A 22,840-nucleotide genomic window follows, 5' to 3' on the forward strand; every position below is an offset into this window, starting at 1 on the left:
AATCAACAGGCCTCACCATAAATATTTCAGACTTGGACCTTGTCCTACCACCAGAAGAATTTGGCGGCTTAAACCTCCCCCATCAACTTTCATTTGGGAGTCGGTAAGAAAAATATGAACTCTCTTCAGACACAGATCTATTTAACCCTTTGAGAACATGGAGCAAGAAATCTAACCTAACACTCAATCAAATAAGACAACCACTCTGAACTAACACATACTGTTCATGGCTTCCTCTCGATACACAGCCCTCCACCCACCCACTTCCCCTGTATAAAGACAAAAGAATCCTACAGGGGCCATTCACCCCTTCAAAAACATGTACAAAGTAGCATATCAGTCTCTTCATTTAGCTTCCAGAGAGAGTGCAGTGCAAATCGTGCTTCACTGTGCAATACATAATTCCACTCAATACACACACAGAGTATTGTCGAAAACTCAAAGTTTCTATCTATTTCAGTGATCCACTGCTGTCCATTTTAGTTCCAAAAATAACATCCAGTCACCTCAGCAGTGCGGGCATTGCTGCCTTTCATGCAGTATAACTAAAGTCCAGAAACCTTCACTATTAATGGCCACCAACATTGGAGGCCTGAATAGAATTGGATTACTGCGATTCTGTATCAGCATATACCCGGAAATAGTTTTAGCCTTAAGCTCTTTTTCAAAAGAACTTTGAGCCCATTTTTCCCCCAAGAATTTTTGATCCTAATTCCAAAAATTCTCAAATTTCAAGTTTTAAATTTGACCAACAAAAGAAATGAGGATCTCCAGCCTTCAGGCATGTTCACCGAGTTCCTGCATGTTATGGAGGTGCACACCATCTTCTTCATGTAACTGTGCTCCAGCATAACGTTGCTTCCAGTGGGATTTGACTGAAAGTCAACTCAGTGTGGTCTGGGGAGCCCGTAACCAACAGCAAAGTCAACAAAGTGAGGCAGGTGAAAGGTCAGACGACAGCTCTTTGACCTCTTTGATCTTCCTCTTAAGAGGAGCACACCCAGTTTGGATGGATTTCAGTATGAGTTGAATTTGTCCATTTGTTAGGTGGCATTATGATTTCACCATGTTTTCAGTGTAGAGGGCTGCATTCCCCGTGACGTGGCCAGATTTAATGGGATCGCTGTAAGGGTGATCGAACAACGATAACTCTGTCCTCTTTGCGTGCACAGTAATTAGGCATGAGCTGCAGTTGAGAAGGGATGAGCTTGCCTGCTTGGGAATGGGCAAGGTCAGAGGCAGTCGCCTTCTGGAAGTATCTGAACCACCATCTTTCTTGTGTACCAGGCAAGATGGCTGAGTCAGTCCTTGGTCAAGGCTGGTGGGCAGAGGAGGTGCTTGGAGACTGCCACATTTCTGCTGAGGCTTGAGCGTCCGCGTGACTTCTTTTCCGCGGGCTTTCCTGACATTCCCGAACAGCAGGGTGAAGGGGTTGAAGGCGCCGGCTGCCAGCTTGCTCCCTAGACCGAGCAGTTTCGGGACGGTGCCTCTCTCTGGGGTCTGGAAGCAGCTGACAGGTGGGCTTGGAGGGTAGGCAGACTTCACATCCAACGAGAAGGACCGCTTCATGCAGGTTGCTTGTGCTGCGCGCTCTGGTGAGAGTCGGAGGTTGGTAAGCCCTAGGTGCAAAGCCGCCATCTTGGGGGTGCCCTCCCCAGATTTCTCGGAATGGTTGCTTGTGTCATTGTCTGGGTGAGCTGTGCATTGGTCTGCAACGTTTTGGGTGGAAAGCTGAGAGGCAAACATTGGACTTTCATCAGTTGGCTCCTCGCTGGTGTCAGGCTTAGGGGTTCCAATGTTTCCCAAGGCATCGCCAGGAAGGAGGACACCATTATCCACGTAGGCAGAACCTTGAACTTGGATGGTTTTCTCATACTCCACCAGCTGCCCCAAGAAGTTGAAGTTTGGAGAGATGGTGGGCCTTCGGTCCTTCACATACCTACAAGAGGCAGAATACTATCAATCTACGCAAGGCAATTATTTTATATTTTGTATTTCTTTTTCAAGGCTAACCAACCAATTAAGCTAATAGAACATGGAACATAGAACATTACAGTATAGGCCCTTTGGCCCAAAAATATTGTGCTGATCTTTTAACCTACTCTAAGATCCTAATCTAATCCTTCCCTCTATATTGCCCTCCACTTTCCTTTCATCCATGTGTCTATCTAAGAATTTCTTAAATGGTTCAAATGCGTCGACCTCTACCACCACTCCTGGCAGAGTGCCCGTGCACTCATCAATCTCTGTGTAAATAATTTATTTCTGACATCCCCCTTATAAGCTCCTCTAATCACTTTAAAATGATGCTCCCTTGTATTAGCCATTTACGCCCTGGAAAAAAGTCACACAAAATGCTGGTGAACACAGCAGGCCAAGCAGCATCTATAAGGAGAAGCACTGTCGATGTTTCGGGCCAAGACCCTTCGTCAGGACTGAAATCATTGGAAAGGGTACAGAGGAGATTTACCAGGATGCTGCCTGGTTTAGAGTGTATGGATTATGATCAGAGATTAAGGGAGCTAGGGCTTTAAGCTTTGGAGAGGAGGATAAAAGGTAACATGATAGAGGTATACAAGATATTAAGAGGAATAGTCAGAGTGGACAGCCAGCACCTCTTCCCCAGGGCACCACTACTCAGTACAAGAGGACATGGCTTTAAGGTAAGGGGTGGGATGTTCAAGGGGGATATTAGAGGAAGGTTTTTCACTCAGAGAGCAGTTGGTGTGTGGAATGCACTGCCTGAGTCAGTGGTGGAGGCAGATACACTAGTGAAATTTAAGAGACTACTAGACAGGTATATGGAGGAATTTAAGGTGAGGGGTTATATGGGAGGCAGGGTTTAAGGGTCGGCACAACATTGTGGGCTGAAGGGCCTGTAATGTGCTGTACTATTCTATGTTCTATGTTCTATCCTCCTTCAATCCGAAGAGAAAAGTTCTAGCTCAGTCATTGCCACTCTTACCCATGCATGCCAATAAACATCTCCTGAATTTCCCCACCCAACTCAACCACCCCCCCCCCCCACACCAGGGGTCAATTACAGCAGCCAATTTACAACTGAGGACAACCCCATCATGATTATCCTCAACCCTGGTGCCCTGCGAGGCTGCATTCTCACCCCCCTGCTCTACCCACTGCACACTCATGAATGTGTGGCTAAATTCTGCCCAAACTCCCTCTATAAGTTGACAGATGACACCACCATAGTGGACCACTTCTCAAATAGCACTGAGATAGAGTACAGGATGGAGATAGAGAACCGAATGTCAGAAAAACTAAAGAGCTGGTTATTGACTCCCATAAGGGGTGGGGCAAATCACATGCCCCTGCCTACATCAGCTGAGGATGAGAGGGTTGAGAACTTCTCATCCCTGTGAGTGAACATCACCAGTAGCTTGTTCTAGTCCAATCATACAGATGCCATGGCCAAAAAAGTTTACCAACCTTTCTATTTCTTCAGGACGCTGAAGAAATTTGGCATCTTACCATCTTTTATGGCAGCTTTTATGGAGGCAACATAAAAGGCAGATTATGGCTTAGTATATGTTGAGACTTATCCTAGGTCCAACATATTGATGCCATTACAAACAAGGCAAAACAGCAGCTGTATTTTATTAGGAGCCATAGAGCCGTGGAAAAATACTGCACAGAAACAGGCCCTTTGGTCCATCTAGTCCATGCTGAATCATTTAAACTGCTTGGTCCCATCGACTTGCACCAGGATTATAGCCCTCCAAACCCCTACCTCCATGTACCTATCCAAACTGCTTAAATGTTGAAATAGAACTGGCATGCAGCAATTATGCTGGTAGCTTGTTCCACACTCTCACCACCCTCTGAGTGAAGAAGGTTCTCCTTATGTTCCCTATAAACTTTTCAACTTTCACCCTTAACCCGTGACCTCTAATTGTAGTCGCACACAACCTCAGTGGAAAAAGCCTGCTTGCATTTACCCTATCTTTTCCCTTGATGATTTGTCAAATCTCACCTCAATCTTCTACATTCCAAAATTCCTAACCTATTCAATCTTTCCTTAAAACTCAGGTCCACCAGTCCCAGTATCATCCTTGTAAATCTTCTCTGTACTCTTTCAACCTTGTTTACATTTTCCCTGTATGTAGGTGACCAAAACTGCACACAAAACTCTAAGTTAGGTCTCACCAATGTCTTATACAGCTTCAACATAACATCCCATCTCCTGTACTCAGTACTTTGATTTATAAAGGCCAATGTACCAAAAGCTTTCTTTATGATCCTATCTACTTGTGGCACCACTTTTGATGCATTATGGATGTGTATTCCCAAATCCCTTTGTTCTACCACACTCCTCAGTTCCCTGCCACTCACCATGTAAGACCTGCCGCGGTCGGTCCTACTGAAATGCAACACCTCACACTTGTCTGCATTAAGTTCTATCTGCCATTTTTCCAGCTGGCCAACTTCACCCTCAATCTTGGTGTTATCTATAAATTTGCTGATCCAGTTGACCACATTATCATCCAGATCGTTGATATAAACGACAAACAACAAGACTCAGCATTAATCCTTGTGGGACTCCAATAGTCACAGACTACCAGGCCGCATCACTCTCGGGATCTCCACCATGACAAGGTGACGATTGCAGAGAAGATGTGATATATGCAATCTCATCTCTATCCCCCAGCTCTGCAGGAAGAACCTGATGCAGAATGGATTGTGTTCCTCAAGCCTGTTGGCCAATTCCCATGAGCCGCATAAGGTGTTTCACCCCGTTCATACCTGTAGGCATCATCCAGGGAGAGGTCCATTGTCCTCATGACATAAGCGATTGCGATCGCTGCAGACCTTGAGATCCCAGCCAGGCAGTGAACCAAGACTCGGCACTGCATGGAGCGCACTGTGTCTGTGTAAAGTAAATAACACACAACAGGTCAGCAGTGAAAAATGAGGAGAAACCACAGCACCCAGAGGGAACTGTACAAACTCCTAACAGAGCACAGGAATTGAACCCCAATCATACAGCCAGTAAAGTGAGGTGATACCCACTATGCTACAGTGCGTGGCAGTGGCTCCATATCATACATACCCTGGCAGTTTGACTTAACAGCTGAAGGTCTGGACTATTAGTCTAGAGACGTGAGTTCAAATCCTAGAACTGTATACTCTGGCTATATTATGAACCTCCTATATCTAATAAAGTGATGACTGAGTGTATGTTTGCGGTCTTCTGCTGCTGTAATCACCTCAAGGTTTGATGTGTTGTGAGTTCAGATGCTCTTCTGTACTGTGTGTTTATTTGAGTTACTGTTGCCTTCCAGTCAGCTTGAACCAGTCTGGCCATTCTCCTGCGGCCTCTGTCATTAACACGGCATTTTTGCCCACAGAACTTTCAGTGTGGTTGAATCTCAGCTGCCTCCTCGGTTCAAGGGAATTTAAGGATGGACAATGTCCATGAACAAACAAATAAAGAGCACACTTTTAGTGAGCAACACACGCAAAATGCTGGAGGATCTCAGCGGGTCAGGTTACACCCGAACCTGAAGGGGACAAATATCCTTGAGGACAGGTTCACTAGAGCTGTTGGTGTGGTGAACTACATATACCAGTCTGGACACGCCCTCCGCTGACTGCTCCTGTGGCTCCTCCCACAGACCCTGGTATAAAGACAATTGGAGCCTGAGCCCCGGTCTCAGTCTCCAGGATGTAGTGTGGTGGTCAATTGCTGCTTGTTCTTTCTTCCAGCCAATAAGAACCTTTATCTTGCCTCACGTCTCGGAGAGTTATTGATGGTGCATCAGTTGGGGAGGGTTTCAACTAATTTGGCAGGACTATGGGAACCAGAGTAATAGGGCTGAGGATACAGCAGTTGGTGTGCACATAGATACAGTGATTAGTAAGACTGTCAGGAAGAACAGACAGGTGATAGGGCAAAATTGTAGTTGAAGTTTAACATGGAGACAGAATTGAAAAGGGTGACAAATACAGGGCTGAAGGTGTTATAGCTGGATGCATGCAGTACACAGAATAATGTAGATGATCTTGTAGCACTGTTAGAGATTGGCAGGTACGACGTTGTTTGCATCACCGAGTTGTGGCTGAAAGAAGATCATAGTTGGAAGCTTAACATCTAAGGATACACATTGTATTGAAAAGACAGGTAGAGGGGGTAGGATGGCTCAGTTAGTAACTATTTCTTAGAGAGAGGTGACATAGGTTTGGAAGATGTAGAATACCTACTAGATGGCTTTTTGTAAAGGAACGCTTGGGAAAGAATCAGTGATATAATATAACCATATAACAACTACAGCACAGAAACAGGTCACCTCAGCCCTTCTAGTCCGTGCTGACACTTACACTCACCTAGTCTCAGTGGCCCGCACTCAGCCCATAACCCTCCATTCCTTTCCTGTCCATATACCTATCCAGTTTTACTTTAAATGACAATACCGAACCTGCCTCTACCACTTCTACTGGAAGCTCATTCCACAAGTCTATCATAATATGATTAACTTCAACCCACAATTTGAGAGGGAGAAGCTAAAGTCAGATGAATCAGTGTTACAGTGGAATAAGGGGAATTACAGAGGCACGAGAGAGGAACCTACTAAAGTTGATTGGAACGGGACACTAGCAGGGATGACAGCAGAGCAGCAATGGTTGGAATTTCTGGGAGGGATTTGGAAGGTGCAGGACAGGGACATCTCAAAGAAAAAGGATTCTAAAGACAGGATGACATAACCAAGGCTGACAAGGGAAATTAAAGCCAACATAAAGCAAAAGAGAGGAAATACAATAGAGCAAAAATGAACGGGAAGTTAGATTGGGAAGCTTTTGAAAACCAACAAAAGCCACTAAAAAGTTATCACAAATAAAAGATATTAAACCTTTACACAATGGATTAATAGAAAGAAACAAGTCCATAGCATTTTTCTCGGGCATCTCAGGGAAGTTGGGTAATAAAGGATTAATGAATATCTTTTATTCGTGATAAATTAGTATCCTTTGGATACAATCAGAATGGCTTGGGAGCATGACTTAAATATCCCTTTATCTGATGAGGTTTGGAACTCAATTCTCAAGTTGGTTAACTCAACTTCTCTTTATGCTCGCCACTGTCTTTTACAGTTTAAGATTGTTCGTAGGGCTCATATGTCCAAATCTAAATTATCTCGATTTTATCCTAATATTAGTCCTCTTTGTGATAAATGCAAAAGTGGCAAGGCTTCTCTCATTTATATGTACTGGACCTGTCCTAGTCTAGAGAAATTTTGGAAGGATGTTTTCTTAACTTTATCCTGTATTCTGAATCACCGCTTAGAACCTAACCCTTTAATTGCTCTTTTTGGTTTCTTGGTTGAGACAGATATACGTCTGAGTTTGACTAAACGTCGAATATTAACTTTTGCTTCTCTCCTGGCCAGACATCTAATTCTTCTTAGATGGAGAGATGTTGCCCCGCTCACACACGCTCAATGGCTTAACGATATTATGTCCTGTTTAGACCTTGAAAAAATTCATTACTCAATTCTTAATTCGGACATAAAGTTTCATAAGGTCTGGGACCTTTTATTGAGTATTTTCATAACTTTCCTTTTGACTAAATTTCTTTTTCAGTCCCTTGCTTTCAGCTTTTTTTTTGGTAGTAGGCATTATTATCTTCTGTTTTTAATTGTATTTACAGTTTTGGGGGTTTGAATGTTCTGATTTATATTTCCTACATTTTGCTGTGGTTGGTCTGGAGTCTTTTTTCTTGTGGGGGTGGGGGTGGATACTAACTTTACATGACTTCAATTTGGGTGCTTTTTCAATGATCATATTCTGTATTATATTACCATTGTATGTTTATCTTGCACTGTATTAATTTCCTATTTCGTTCTTGGGTTTTTTTTTGTAGTGTTGTAGAAAATGCATAAAAATATCAATTAAAAAACATTTTTTAAAGAAGTTATAAGGAGGGAAAAGATGAAATATAAAGGTTAGCTAGCCAATAATATCAAAGAGATAACCGAATGTTTTAAAAGATATATAAAGAGTAAAAGAGAGGCGATAGTAGATATTGAACCACTGGGAAATAATGCTGGAGCAGTAGTAATAAGGAACAAAGGTGAACTAAATAAATATTTTGCATCTGTCTTCACTATGCAATTACCATTATTAGGCTTGGAAGTCTAATAAATCACCCGCACCAGATGGTGTACACCCCAGCATTCTGAAAAAGGTAGGTAAAGAGATTGCAGAGGCAGTTGTGGTGATCTTTCAAGAATCACTAGATTCTGGCATAGTTCCGAAAGAATGGAAGATTGAAAATGTCACTCCACTCTTCATGAAGGGAGGGAGGCAGAAGAAAGGAAATTATAAGCCAGTTAGCCTGACCTCAGTGATTGGGAAGATGTTGGAGTAGATAGTTAAGAGTGAGGTCTCAGGGTACTTGGAGGCTCATGATAAAATAGGCCAAAATCAGCATGGTTTCCTTAAGTGGAAGTCTTGCCTGACAAATCTGTTGGAATTCTTTGATGAAATAACAAGCAGGACAGACAAAGGAGAATCAGTGGATGTTGAGTACTTGGGTTTTCAGAAGGCCTTTGACAAGGTGCCACACATGGCACTGCTCAACAAGCTAAGAGATCATGATATTACAGGAAAGATACTAGCATGGATAAAGCATTGGTTGATTGGCAGGAGGCAAAGAGTAGGGATAAAGGGAGCCTTTTCTGGTTGGCCACCAGTGACTGGTGATGTTCTACAGGGCTTGTTGTGATTGCTTTTTTTTTACGTTACATGTCAATGATTTGGATGATGAAATTGATGAATTTGTGGCCATGTTTGCAGATGATATGAAGATAGGTGGAGGGGCATGGAGTGTTGAGGAAGCAGAGACACTCAGACAGATTAGGAGAATAAGCAAAAAGCTTAGATAAAATACAGTGCTGGGAAATTAATGCTCATGCACTTTGGTAGGAAGAACAAAAGCATAACCTATTTGCTAAAATTGCAAAAAAATTCAAAAATCTGGGGTGCAAAAGGACTTGGGAGTCCTCATGCAGAATTCCCTAAAGGTGAGCTTGCAGGTTGAGTCAGTGGTGAGGAAGGCAAATACACATTAGCGTTCATTTTGTGAGGACTAGAACAGAAACGCAAGGATGTGATGCCTGAAGCTTTTAAGGCACTGGTGAGACCTCACTTGGACTATTGTCAGCAGTTTTTGGCCCCTTACCTTGGAGATGCTGACAATGGAAAGGGTTCAGAAAAGGTTCACAAGGGGGAATCCAGAAATGAAAGGCTTATCGTATGAGGAACATTTGATGGCTCTGGACCTGTATTCGCTGAAATTTATAAGAATGAGGGGGATCTCACTGAAACCTATCGATGTTGAAAGGCCTAGATAGGGTGAATATGGAGAGGATGTTTCCTGTAGTGGGGGAGTCTAGGACCAGAGGACACAGATAGAGTTGGTGTGGAGAGGATGTTTCCTATAGTGGGGGAGTCTGGGACCAGAGGACACAGATAGAGTGGATGTGGAGAGGATGTTTCCTATAGTGGGGGAGTCTGGGACCAGAGGACACAGATAGAGTGGGTGTGGAGAGGATGTTTCCTATAGTGGGGGAGTCTAGGACCAGAGGACACAGATAGAGTGGATGTGGAGAGGATGTTTCCTGCAGTGGGGGAGTCTGGGACCAGAGGACACAGAGAGAGTGGATGCGGAGAGGATATTTCCTGTCGTGGGGGAGTCTAGGACCAGAGGACACAGATAGAGCGGATGTGGAGAGGATGTTTCCTATAGTGGGGGAGTCTGGGACCAGAGGACACAGATAGAGTTGGTGTGGAGAGGATGTTTCCTATAGTGGGGGAGTCTGGGACCAGAGGACACAGATAGAGTGGATGTGGAGAGGATGTTTCCTATAGTGGGGGAGTCTGGGACCAGAGGACACAGCGAGAGTGGATGCGGAGAGGATATTTCCTGTCGTGGGGGAGTCTAGGACCAGAGGACACAGATAGAGCGGATGTGGAGAGGATGTTTCCTATAGTGGGGGAGTCTGGGACCAGAGGACACAGATAGAGTGGATGTGGAGAGGATGTTTCCTATAGTGGGGGAGTCTAGGACCAGAGGACACAGATAGAGTTGGTGTGGAGAGGATGTTTCCTATAGTGGGGGAGTCTGGGACCAGAGGACACAGATAGAGTGGATGTGGAGAGGATGTTTCCTATAGTGGGGGAGTCTGGGACCAGAGGACACAGAGAGAGTGGATGCGGAGAGGATATTTCCTGTTGTGGGGGAGTCTAGGACCAGAGGACACAGATAGAGTGGATGTGGAGAGGATGTTTCCTATAGTGGGGGAGTGTAGGACCAGAGGACACAGATAGAGTGGATGCAGAGAGGATATTTCCTGTCGTGGGGGAGTCTAGGACCTGAGGACACAGATAGAGTGGATGTTGAGAGGATGTTTCCTATAGTGGGGGAGTCTAGGACCAGAGGACACAGATAAAGTGGATGTGGAGAGGATGTTTCCTGTAGTCGGGGAGTCTAGGACCAGAGGACACAGATAGAGTGGATGTGGAGAGGATGTTTCCTGTAGTGGGGGAGTCTAGGACCAGAGGACACAGATAGAGTGGATGTGGAGAGGATGTTTCCTGTAGTGGGGGAGTCTGGGACCAGAGGACACAGTCTGAGAATAGAAGGACTTCCCTTTAGAGATGCCCACCTAGAACAGAGATGAGAAGGAACTTCTGTAGCCAGAGGGTTGTGAATCTGTGGAACTTGTTGCCACAGATGCTTGTGCAGGCCAGGTCATTGGGTGTACTTAAGGCAGAGGTTGATGGGTTTTTATTAATCAGGGCGTGAAAGGTTATTGGAAGAAGGCAGGAGAATGAAAAATGGATCAGCCATGATGTAATGGTTTAGTGGACTTGATGGGCCGCAATGCCTAACTCTGCTCCTATCTTTTATGGTCAGGCAGTGCCTATGGAGAGGAATAAACAGTCGATGTTTTGGGCTGAGATCTTTCATCAGGATTGGAAATGAAAGGGGTATAAGGCAGAATAAGAAGGTGAGGGGGAGGTGAAAGAGCACAAGCTGGCAGGTAGTAGATGAGACCAGGTGAGGGAAGTGGGTAAGTGAGGGAGATGGGATGAAATAAGAAGCTGGGAGGTGATGGGTGGAGACTGAAGAAGAAGGAATCATTAGGAAAGGACTGTAGACCATGGGAGAAAGGAGAGGAGGAGGGGGACCAGAGGAAGGTGATTGGCAGCTCTTGAGGAGAAGAGAAGGGGTAAGAGGGGAGCCAGAATGGGAAATGGAAAAAGAGAGAAAGAGTAGGGGGAATTACTGGAAGTTAGAGAAATAGATGTTGATGGTATCAGTTTGGAGGCTACCCAGATGGTATACTTTTTGTGAGGGAGCTCGTGAGGGTCCAACGTTTAGCAAGAATGGGAGTGACAATTCATGGTGCCATTTGCTGATGCCCTTGCTCACACACCAGTTTAACTCCTTATCCTGATTGATGTCTTCGACCTACCTATGAACTCCACAGACTTGTTGAGCCAGGGGAGGAGGCTGTCACAGTAGCTGTCATTGACAGGGATCCTCAGGAAGTGGCTGTCAGGGATGAAGGCTGGCTTCGGGCAATTGCTGCTCACGTTCAGGATGTGAGTGATCCTGTTCTGAACCATTAAATCCTGGAAGAAAACAGTGCCACTCTAACCAAATGCCACTCACCCATTTCCTCCTCCTCCCACCTCCTCCCTTAACTCCACAGAGCTGCCACTCTATTGTAGGAGACCTGACAGATTTCAAAAACCTTCTGATCTACCTTCCGTACACATCTGCAGTTTAGAAATTCTGTTATCCTTTCCAAATTTGCCCAATACAATGGCTCTTAAATATAATCTGAAATGGCCCATCAGCCAACAGTTCAAAGGGTTGTTGAGATGGCCGATATCTGCCCCATATCTGTCAGTGAACAGAGCACCACACATAAGATGCTGGAGGAACCTTCAACCTGATGGCTTGAGTATCAATTGTTTATTCACATCTGCAGATGCTGCCTGAATTACTGAGATTCTCCAGCATTTTGTGTGCGTTGCTCTGGATTTCCAGCAACTGCAGAATTTCTCGTGTTAATGAACAGTGCATTGTGGTCTCCTGAACAGTTAACTGCACTGTTGCCTTAAAGCCCAAAGAATTGTCCTTCCAAGGATCCAATACAACATAGATACGTAATTCCAAAGGTTAATGAAATAGAACAGATTCCATTCACTCCCAGGAAATCCATATTTCAAGTTTCATCCCATCCCAGCTGTTCATAGCCCCTCTCCGAGATTCATTGAGAGATCTCCAATGATCAGCAGATTCCTAGTCCCTGAGTCAGAGAGTAATCCAGCAAGTAATCAGGCCTGTCAACACAATTCTCCATGCCACTCATCTAAAATAACCCCATTGCCTACATTTAAGATTAAGGTGAATTAAGATCAGCTTTGTTTGTTGGATAAGCCTTGAAATATATATAGCATGATCACAACCTCTGGCCCTTATCCCTCTAACCCTTTCCTATTCATGTACCTGTCCAATTGTCTTTTCAATGTTATCATTGTACTTGCCTGATTCACTTCCTCTGGCAGCTTTTCTCCATGTGTGCACCACCTTTTAAATCTTTCCCCTTATATCCTCTAATTTCTGATTCACTTTCCCTGGGGAAAAGACTGTGTGCATTCACCCTATCTACGCCCCTCGTAATTTTATACTTTTTTGTCAGATCACCCTTCAGTCTCTTATGCTCCAAATAATAAGGTCTCAACCTCTCTTTATAACTCAGGCCCTCAAGTCCCAGCACGTAAATCTTTGCACTCTTTCTGCTTGAAGACTTTTTTTCTATAACAGTGTAAACATAACTGTAGATAGTACTCCAGGTTTGGTCACACCCACATCTTGTACAACTGCTGCATAATGTCCCAATTCCTATACTCATTGCCCTGACTGATGAAGGCCATTGTTCACATGTCTTCTTCACTGCCCTGTCTACCTAAGACACCAAGATGTCCAAGGCGCCTGGAATATATTCGCCTCTTTCAAAGAATCTCACCAATCTCTTGCCAAGGTTTCAGAAGAATCCCCCAGATGCTCCAGTTTCCATTTTCATTTTCTCTCAGCTCCTGGGCCCCGGTTCTGATGTGATTTCTGTGACGTACTAACCTTGTTAAGGACGTCACTCTGTGAGCCCAGGTAGAAACACGGGAGGATCTGAGTGGGTCCCACGTCGCACGTGGACAGGCAAGGCTGCGAGAGGCTTGAACTGAGGAAGCCAGGACACCTCCCCTCACATAAGCTTGGGAAGCATGAGGAAAATTCCACAAAGCCTCCTGTGAAGGTAATCATAGTACAGAGTTACAGGCAGGGTGGTGGAAGGGGTGTCTGTGACTTTATTACAACAAAACAAGCAATTCTTTGTAAATTTTGCCTGTACTTTTTCAATCTTATTGATATCTCTCCTGTAGTTAGGTGACCAGAACTGCGCACAATACCCCAAATTTGGATTCACCAATGTCTTATACAACTTCAACACCACATCCCAATTCCTGTACTCAATACTCTGATTTACGAAGGCCAATGTGCCTCAATGCTCTCTGTCTACCTATGATGCCACTTTCCAGGTATTGTCTTCAACTACAAAGTGGAAAACCAGTGCAATAATTGTCCACAGAGCTGATCACCAAGCAGAGGTCTCCACTGGAAAATAAGTATGCCTCCTTGCTCAGATTATTCAGGCACTAAACCCTGAGCATGAAGCACACAGAGCTCAATAGCCAGCTGACCCATGCCATCTGGAGAATGACCTTTGGACTTGTACCCAAGCTCATGTCAGGTGAGAACAAGTTTAGTGGAGGCAAGTGTGAGGTGCTGCACTTTGGGAGGACAAACCAGGGTAGGAGAAAGAGTAGTATGGTGGAACAGAGGGATCTATGAATACAGGTCCGTAATTCCTTGGAAGTGGCATCACACTAGATAAGGTTGTAAAGAGAGCTTTTGGCATGTTGGCCTTCATAAATCAGAGTATTGAGTGCAGGAGTTGGGATGTTATGTTGATGTTGTATAAGACATTGGTGAGGCCAGATTTGGAGTACTGTGTGCAGTTCAGATCCCCTACCTACTGGAAAATATCAATAAGATTGAAAGACTGCAGAGAAAATTTATAAGGATGTTGCCAGGACTTGAGGGCCTGAATTATAGGGAAAGGTTCAATAAGTTAGGACAGGAGCTTGGGAGAAAGAGGGGAGATTTGCCTGAGATATACAAAATTGTGAAGAGTAGAGACAGGGTAAATGCAGGCAGACTTTTTCCACTGAGAACTGAGTTGTTTGGTTAAGGGTGAAAAGTGAAATGTTTAAGGGGAACATGAGGGGGGAAATTCTTCACTCAGAGGGTGGTGAGAGTGTGGAATGAGCTGCCAGTGGAAATGATGAATGTGGTTTCAATTTCAAAATTTAAGAGAAATTTGGATAAATACATAGATGGGAGGGGTATGGAGGGCTGTATGATGGGACCAAAGCAGAGTAATAGTTTGGCACAGACTAGATGGACCAAAGGGCCTGTTTCTCTGCTGTAGTTCTTTAAGTGATGAGGGGGCAATGCAGAAGGTATTTCTGATAGCTTGCTTAGCAGGTAAGACCTTCCCTTGAAACCATAGCCTGTACCTTTTAGGAAATATACATTGCTGAAGTGGTCCTCCACTTCTCTGAGAAGGGTGGTGATGTTGCCAATGGACACTGGAGTCTGGGCACCTTCTGCTTCTTGGTCATACAGCACCAGTTCCTGTCCCTCCATCTGCAGAATGGTCAATCACATAATAAAGTAAGTCTTGATTAACTTGCCCTTAATGTCTTGTTCTCAGTAGACAACCCCCACCTCTTATTTCTATATTTCAAAGTTCTAAGTATGTGTATGTCCCCATTTCATAAACAAGAGAATATTTGCAGATGCTGGAAATCGAAGCCACACACACAAAATGCTGGAGGAGCTCAGCAGCATCAGGACTGAAGAAAGGTCTGAGCCTGAAATGTCAACTGTTTATTCATTTCCATAGATGCTGCCTGACCTGCTGAGCTCCCCCAGCACTTTTGTGTGTGTTGCTCTGGATCTCCAGCATCTGCAGTACTTCCTGTGTTTATGGTTGTGGAATCAACAGGTGAATGGAAGTTATTCATGCTGTTTCATAATAGTCCTTTTGGTCTGTTGGATCTATGTTGGCTCCAGAGTTATTGCCTCAATCCCTTGCCCCTCCTTAGCTCCCGTCAACTGATTGCCTCTTATTGCTTATTAATACCCCACGGACTCTTGGGCCACTCACCTACTCTATAGACCAGGCAGCTAGTTAACCTACACCAGTCTTCTGGATTTGAGAGGAAACCAGAACACACCTGCTGTCCTGGGACAAACGTGCAGACTCCACGCAGATGGGTGAGGATCAAATTGGAGCTGTGAGCTAGCAGTACTAATCACTGCACCACTGGGCAGATTCATGGAGGTTGGATCATATGACCTTCCCGTCTCAAATAATTGGTCCCATATCCTCACAACTAATCAGAAAGGAGAAAAATTGTCCACTACTTTTGATTGGATTGCTCCTAACAGCAAGACGTGCATCTCCAGTTCCTTAAAACAAAGAGAACTAGCCAAGGCAAATGGAAGAGTGTATTTTTGTGAAAATAATTTCCGCAAGTGACACTCCATGGATTATTTCTAGAGTCTTGGCACAGTGGCACAGTGCCAGAGACCCGGGCTTTATGCTGACCTTGGTTGCTGGCTGAGTGGAGTTTTCATGTCCTCCCTGTGATCATGTCAGTTTCCTCCCACATCTGAGAAGTGTGTGGGTCGATGGATTGATTGGCTGCTGGAAATTGCCCCTAGTATGTGGAGAGGGGTTGAACCTTGGTGGGGGGAAGGTTTGATGAGAACGTGGGGAAAATAGAAAAGTAGGTTAAATTGGGATTGGTCTAAATGGGTGGTTAATGGTGGGTGCAGACTCATTAGGCTGTCCCACTTCCCTGGCATGTTCGGTCTGACTCCGGAGTGGTTAACAACCTAGTAATCCCTTTACTCTGACCTCTCTCCTCCAGTGAGAAGGTAGCCCCTGCAGGAAGTGAGGAGAACGAGAAATGAGTTCAGCAAGAGCACATTATTACCAGTGAGTGAGGCTGCAAAAGGTCGATGAGCCACTCTCTGCCCTCTGCCATCATTGACATGCAGATATTGACAGCATTGAGCACGTGTAGGATGCTGTAGTCGGCTACAGGACGACAGTCGATGACCAGCACCTTCTCCATCTTGCCCTCCAGCAAGGCCGCCAGCTCATCAGCTTTGATGGCCTTCACTGGCTGCTTGTCTCCTGCCATTGGATCCTGGCAAGGTACAAAGAACTCAGTTACCTTCATGTTTGTTGGCCCCTCATTTCTCCATCACCCATTCCTGAGTTGGGCTGTGAATCCATCCTAAATGGTACTGGGACACTTAAACAGGTATAATGAAAAGCTTTAGCTTGTACGCCATCCACACAAAAGGACATTGAGATGGTCGAAAAGAAAAACAATAAAGGAATGCAGAAATAGAGTGTTACATTTACAGAACAAGTGCATTGCTGATGGAACACAAGGATCATGACAAGGTAGATTGCAAGATTAAGAGTTTATCTTTATTGTATAAAAGATCCATTCAAGAGGCTGATAACAGTGGGATAGAAACTGCCCTCCAGCCTGGTGGGACATGTTCTCAGGCTGATAACAGTGGGATGGAAACTGTCCTGGAGCCTGGTGGGACATGTTCTCAGGCTGATAACAGTGGGATGGAAACTGTCCTGGAGCCTGGTGGGACATGTTCTCAGGCAGATAACAGTGGGATGGAAACTGTCCTGGAGCCTGGTGGGACATGTTCTCAGGCTGATAACAGTGGGATGGAAACTGTCCTGGAGCCTGGTGGGACATGTTCTCAGGCAGATAACAGTGGGATGGAAACTGTCGTGGAGCCTGGTGGGACATGTTCTCAGGCTGATAACAGTGGGATGGAAACTGTCGTGGAGCCTGGTGGGACATGTTCTCAGGCAGATAACAGTGGGATGGAAACTGTCCTGGAGCCTGGTGGGACATGTTCTCAGGCAGATAACAGTGGGATGGAAACTGTCCTGGAGCCTGGTGGGACATGTTCTCAGGCAGATAACAGTGGGATGGAAACTGTCCTGGAGCCTGGTGGGACATGTTCTCAGGCTGATAACAGTGGGATGGAAACTGTCCTGGAGCCTGGTGGAACATGTTCTCAGGCTGATAACAGTGGGATAGAAACATGTTCTCAGGCTGTAGTATCTTCCGTTCAATGGGAGAGGAGAGAAGAGAGTATAACACGGGGCACCTTTGTTTATGTTGATTGCTTTCCTAAGGCAGCAGGAAGTGTCGGCAGACAGATGGAGAGGATGTTGGCTTGGGCTGTGTTCAGACCTCTCTGCAATTCCTTGCAGTCTTAGGCAATGCGGTTACCACATTGATGTGAATATAGGTGCGAATCTAGCCAATGGATAGCCATATATTGTTAAACATAAAACTTCTAGGCCAATGAAATGACTCAAGCCTCACCATGTCAACTGGGAAAATAAAACTGAATGATTGGCACCTATAACCCCACCTCCCTGGCTCAGAGATGACCATGACCCTCAAATAAGGAGATCTTCTCAAGGGTAACCAACTCTGTCCCTGACTGAAAAAGAAAAGTGAAGGCTATTTGACTAAGTGAAACATTGTCAGTCCTCAGTCCATTGATGTTAAGGATAGGACGGTGTAAGGTACGATGAGTTTTGCTCATGCCTCTCTCTTCTTGTCTGCTTTCTGAACATGGGGAACCATGCCGCTGTATTTTCTGAAAGGCTATATTTGTCCCTGAAGGGGACACAGTAAAAAGTTAGCTGCTGACAATGTAGCCCTGGTACAAGAGAATCTGCAGCTATGAGCAACACACACAAAATGCTGGCGGAACTCAGCATCAATGAAGAGGAATAAACAGTCCACGTTTCGGCCCAAGACCCTTCATCAGGACTGGAAAAAAAGGGGAAAGAAGCCAGAATAAGATTACTGGCCATCTTGTGCTCCTGTCCCCCATCCCCCAACCCCTTCTTATTCTGGCGAAATTAAGCACTGGGGAACTGTCAATGTGAGAGGAACAAGAAAGATTGTGGTCCAGGGTAGGATACATGAACTTCTCAACCAAGCTCTCCTTCTAGAAAAATTAGTAAATATCTTTTAAGTAGATAGCACTTTAAACGAACAGATGAGTATGCAGATATCATTACACCAATATGTGTTGTAATATATTCAAACTATATATTACTGTGGGCTAAAATATACCAGCCAGTGTATTATTCTGCATATAAAGTACACCAACCTGGGAATGAGGGGCCTAATATACACTCAGCTGTGTAAATCGCTTTTGAATGTACGTACTTTAGCTTTTGTGCTATATGTGATATATAATTTGCATAGAAAGTTCTGAATTAAGTATAATCCAGCCCGTGTATTATAGGTTTACTACACTCCAGTTTGCATATTTCAGAATCAGAATGATAATCAGATTTAATATCACCAGCATAAGTCATGAAATTTGTTAACTTAGCAGCAACAATACAATACATGATTATACAGAAAAAATAAGTAAATCAATTAAAGTAAGTATATATATGTATTTTAAATAGTTAAATTAAAAATAGTGCAAAACCAGAAATAATATAAGAAAGCGAGATAGTGTTCGTGGGTTCAATGTCCCCGTTTAGGAATCAGACGGCAGAGGGGGCAAAGTCACTGAGTGTGTGCATTCAGACTTCTGTACCTCCTTCCTGATGGTAACAGTGAGAAGAGGGCATGTTCTGGATGATGGATTCCTTAATAATGGACATCGGCTTTTTGAGGCACCATTCCTTGAAGCTGCCTTGGATACTACGGAGGCTAGTACCCAAGGTGGATCTGAATAACCTTACAATTTTCTGCAGCTTCTTTATAGCTCCCCACCACCCCTGCCATACCAGATAGTGATGCAACCTGTCAGAATGCTCTCCATGGTACACCTGTAGAAATTTACGAATATTTTAGGTGACAAACCAAATCTCCTCAAATTCCTGATGAAGTACAGCCGTGCCTCTTTATTGGGACCAGGTTGGATCCTCAGTGATCTTGACACCCAGGAATTTGAAATTGCTCATTCTCACCACTTCCGATCCCTCTGTGAGCATTGGTTCATGTTCCCTTGACTTACCCTTTCTGAAGTTCACAAGCAGCTCTTTAGTCTTACTGATGTTGAGTGCGCGGTTGTTACTGCAACCCCACCAACTAGCTGGTCTGTCTTGTTCCAGTATGCCCTCTAATCTCCATCTGAGATTCTACCAACAATCAGCAAATTTATAGATGCATATTGTTCCTAAATGTGGGATATCCCAATAGCCATTCTTTGAATTCAACTTCCCATCCCTATTCTGACATGTCAGTCCATGGCTTCCCCTTCTGCAATGATGACGAGCATGAACATCAGGTTTTAATGTCCAGTAAGTTCTTCCCCCTCCAGAGATTATCTGCTCAGAGCTCTGGGTTCACTCACAGCATTGCATTTCTTACAAGCCGTTTGACACAGAATGGTGGAAATCCTTGGCAGCATCTAGACCATAAGACATAGAAGCAGATTTAGGCCATTCAGCCCATCAAGTCTGCTCTGTCATTCCATTGTGGCTGATTTATTATCCCTCTGGACTCCATTCTCCTGCCCTTTCCCCATAACTTTTGATACCCTTATTAATCAAGTAGCTATCAACTTCCACTTTAAATATACCCAAAGACTTGGCCTCTACAGCCATCTATGACAATGAATTCCACAAATTCACCATCCTCTGGCTAAAGAAATTGCTCCTCAGAATACAAGGAGCGTCCTTGTATTCTGAGTCAATGCCCTATGGTCCCAGATTCCCCCACTATAGGAAATATCCTCTTCACATCCACTTAGGCCTTTCAGTATTCAATGAGACCCGCCCCCTTTCTTCTAAACTTTGTCTTTACACCAGGGCTGACATTCATTCCAGTCTGGCAGAACCATCTTTCACCAGCTCCATGTCTCACAGACTGACAGAGTCACAGACGAATGGAAAGAGAAACCAGGTTACAATCCTCTGATGGACTCCACCATGAACGGTCCCAAGCCTAACTGCAAAGGGAGAAGGGTTGATGATGGGACTAGCAACCCCATCCTGTAAAAACCCAAACCTTCAGAAACGTCAACAGAAACTCCTTAAACCTAATCTCTGGGAGAGGAAGGAGTTCTGGTGGGCTACACCTGGGGGCAACTAGAAAGATTGGCCCAGGAAAGAGGACCCTTGCGAGGGGCTGTTGGTCACCAATGCTCCACTTAGGGGTGATGGGCTTAAGAAGAAGTATATTCTTTGAGGTATAATCATTGAGGGGGTTTAAAGAAGAGATTGATAGGTATCTAATTAGGGGATCAAGGGATCAAGAGATATGGGGAAAAAGCCAGAAATTGGAACTAGATGGGAGAATAGTTTAGTGGTGGAGTGGTGCAGTAGACTCGATGGGCCGAATGGCCCACTTCTGCTCCTTTGTCTTGTGATCTTGTGGTACTCCATGGATGACCTGAAATGTTTATATTGCTTCCCTCTCCACAGATGCTGCCTGACCTGATGAGTGCTTGTAACCTTCGCTGTTTTAGTATCAGGGTTGTAATTGCTTGATGATCTGCAAAATGGGTTAGGCTGGACTAATGTGATTGAAGCAATTCACCATCAAACGTAAGGCACTTAGAGCACTGTCCCAGTGAGGTGTTGTTTTGGTCTAGGATTTCCAGTTCAATCACAATTCTCTGCCCTCTCTCCAGGCCTGCTAATATTTCCCTTCTCTCCTTCTCTTGTGCATTGTAATCAATAGTTTCTTTATTCATCAAATGCAAAACATTTCGAAGTGCCTGTCACAATCCCTGCCACCGTCCAGTTACAGAACCCGCATCTGAAAGGTAATCACTGTTTATAGGCAACAGTGCAGCAGGGTTAAACACAGCAAACTTCCATAAAAATAGCCCTCTGACAATGACCAGAGCGTCTATTTTTGTGATATTGGCCAGGACACCAGGGAGAACATCCCTCCCCCCACCTTGCTCATCCTAGAAGAAGCTGCTGATGGAGCTTTTTTACGTTCACCTCCCAGGACAATCAGGACATCGATTTATCATCTCATTTGCACCTCCAGCACCTCAGGGAGCACCTCCAGGACATGCCCTCTTCTCAAGGAGGAGGAGGTGGAACAGGACACACACTCAAACCTTTCTGGCCAACGACATCAGATTTCTGAATGGACAATGAACCCAGGTAGACTACTTCAATGTTTATTTTGCTCTCCTTGCAATACTTATTTAATTAAAATATATTTATTGATGTAATTTCTAGGTTTTTTTTATTATGATGTACTGCTGCCGCTAAACAACACATTTAAACGACAAGTGCCAGTGATGTTGAACCTGATTCTGATTCTGAACAATGCGTCCACATCCCCCTCTCACTGGCGAGACTGTTTGTTGGCATGGATGCGTGAACTTCTAATGTCTTCAAAAGACTGGTACTTATCCTAAATTTATGCACCCTCGCGACACGTAACCCACTTACCATTTCCGAACCCTTCTGTGAATTTGAATGTCTTTTAATCTGTCCCCTTACACAACTCCCGTTCCAGGCAGTTTCCAAAACCTGGTCTCTTTGGAGAGCAAGGATTCTGCGAGCTTGTTGGTACTGCAGCCTCTCGCCACAGCATCCACAACTGTCACCGTGCCGAGATGAAACCCGCGTCCCCGCTTCACCTTCAGCGATACTCGCAAATAAAAGACCCTGCGTTCGGCTGCAGCGAGGGATTGCAAATATTCTGTACCGCGTTGTTCGTTTCACTACACTGCCAATCCTTCCAAACCCAGCCCTCTCCTACACCTGAAAGATGCGCAGGTTACATGCATCATTTCATAACATCGATTAAATATTTAAAACGCTCTGACCACAAAGGCAAAACAATTTGTGAATTATGATTTAACATTGACGTAATGCACAACACCGTAATGTCCCACAGTTCCTGTAAAATGCATCCCTCCACTTTTTGTGTATTATCGGCTCCTTATTATTAGCATGCAATAGCTACAGTAGAATTTTATGTGTGCATTTCAAGATTCGAGATTGTTTAATGTCATTTCCAGTACAGTGTGAAATAATTGTTACTCCGGATCCGATGCAGCACACAAAACAAGACTCAGAAAGATAAAGGACACAATAACTATAACTATATAAGATTGCATATACATATATATACATAGACTGGTTGCATGCCCACAAAGTGAGACCAGCCACAACTCGGATTAATAGGGATTTTTACCGGTTACAGAAAACCTGTCAGCGCAAAATTTTTAAAAACTCCTTTAAAGGGTAGTCTCACCTTTTGCTCTGCGTTCGGATTGCTGGTCAGATAAATATCTTGGCCGCAGCAGTGGCTTTGATGTGCGGTGTTGGTGCTGTTGGAGTGAATGTTGTTCTGTGTATGAAGGATGCTCCCTCTCTCTCTCTCTCTCTCTCTCTCTCTCCCTCTCTCTCTGTAACTGACACTGGTATAAAACAGCCTGCCTCTCCTCTCATCAATCCAATGAGGTAATGCTGTTAAAAATAGCCCAGGTACGGCAAATATGTCATCTCCAACCAATCACAGGCTTTCCCCTTGCGTTGTTTCTCTTCTCACTGATGTCAGGGTTTTTTTTTGTGTGTGTGCCGACCCTTCTCCCTGGGATAACCGGGGCAACATGCATTCAAAA

The 22,840-nt window shown here is 44.5% G+C and overlaps 1 protein-coding gene across 1 annotated transcript; it reads right to left on the bottom strand.

The window, feature by feature from the left end:
• Positions 1-231: 231 nt before the first annotated feature.
• On the bottom strand, positions 232-22,587 carry LOC132382833 (dual specificity protein phosphatase 8-like). The gene is made up of 7 exons (XM_059953282.1): positions 22,471-22,587; positions 16,156-16,371; positions 14,668-14,797; positions 13,169-13,335; positions 11,496-11,655; positions 4,762-4,885; positions 232-1,939 (listed from the first exon to the last, which is right to left on the bottom strand). Exons 2-7 carry the CDS (start codon positions 16,363-16,365, stop codon positions 1,054-1,056), a joined length of 1,677 nt encoding a protein of 558 aa, XP_059809265.1. The 5' UTR covers positions 16,366-16,371; positions 22,471-22,587; the 3' UTR covers positions 232-1,053.
• Between the last annotated feature and the right edge of the window lie 253 nt (positions 22,588-22,840).

The sequence above is a fragment of the Hypanus sabinus genome, chromosome 29, assembly GCF_030144855.1.
Source record: "Hypanus sabinus isolate sHypSab1 chromosome 29, sHypSab1.hap1, whole genome shotgun sequence".
Lineage (NCBI taxonomy): Eukaryota > Metazoa > Chordata > Chondrichthyes > Myliobatiformes > Dasyatidae > Hypanus > Hypanus sabinus.

Excerpts from the sequence above, each read along its gene's own strand:
- LOC132382833 (XM_059953282.1), bottom strand. The coding sequence starts at position 16,365 with ATGGCAGGAGACAAGCAGCCAGTGAAGGCCATCAAAGCTGATGAGCTG. Across the intron at positions 11,656-13,168 it reads AGAGTGACGTCCTTAACAAG|GATTTAATGGTTCAGAACAG; the intron begins GTTAGTACGTCA and ends GTTTTCTTCCAG. Across the intron at positions 1,940-4,761 it reads TCCCTGGATGATGCCTACAG|GTATGTGAAGGACCGAAGGC; the intron begins GTATGAACGGGG and ends TGCCTCTTGTAG.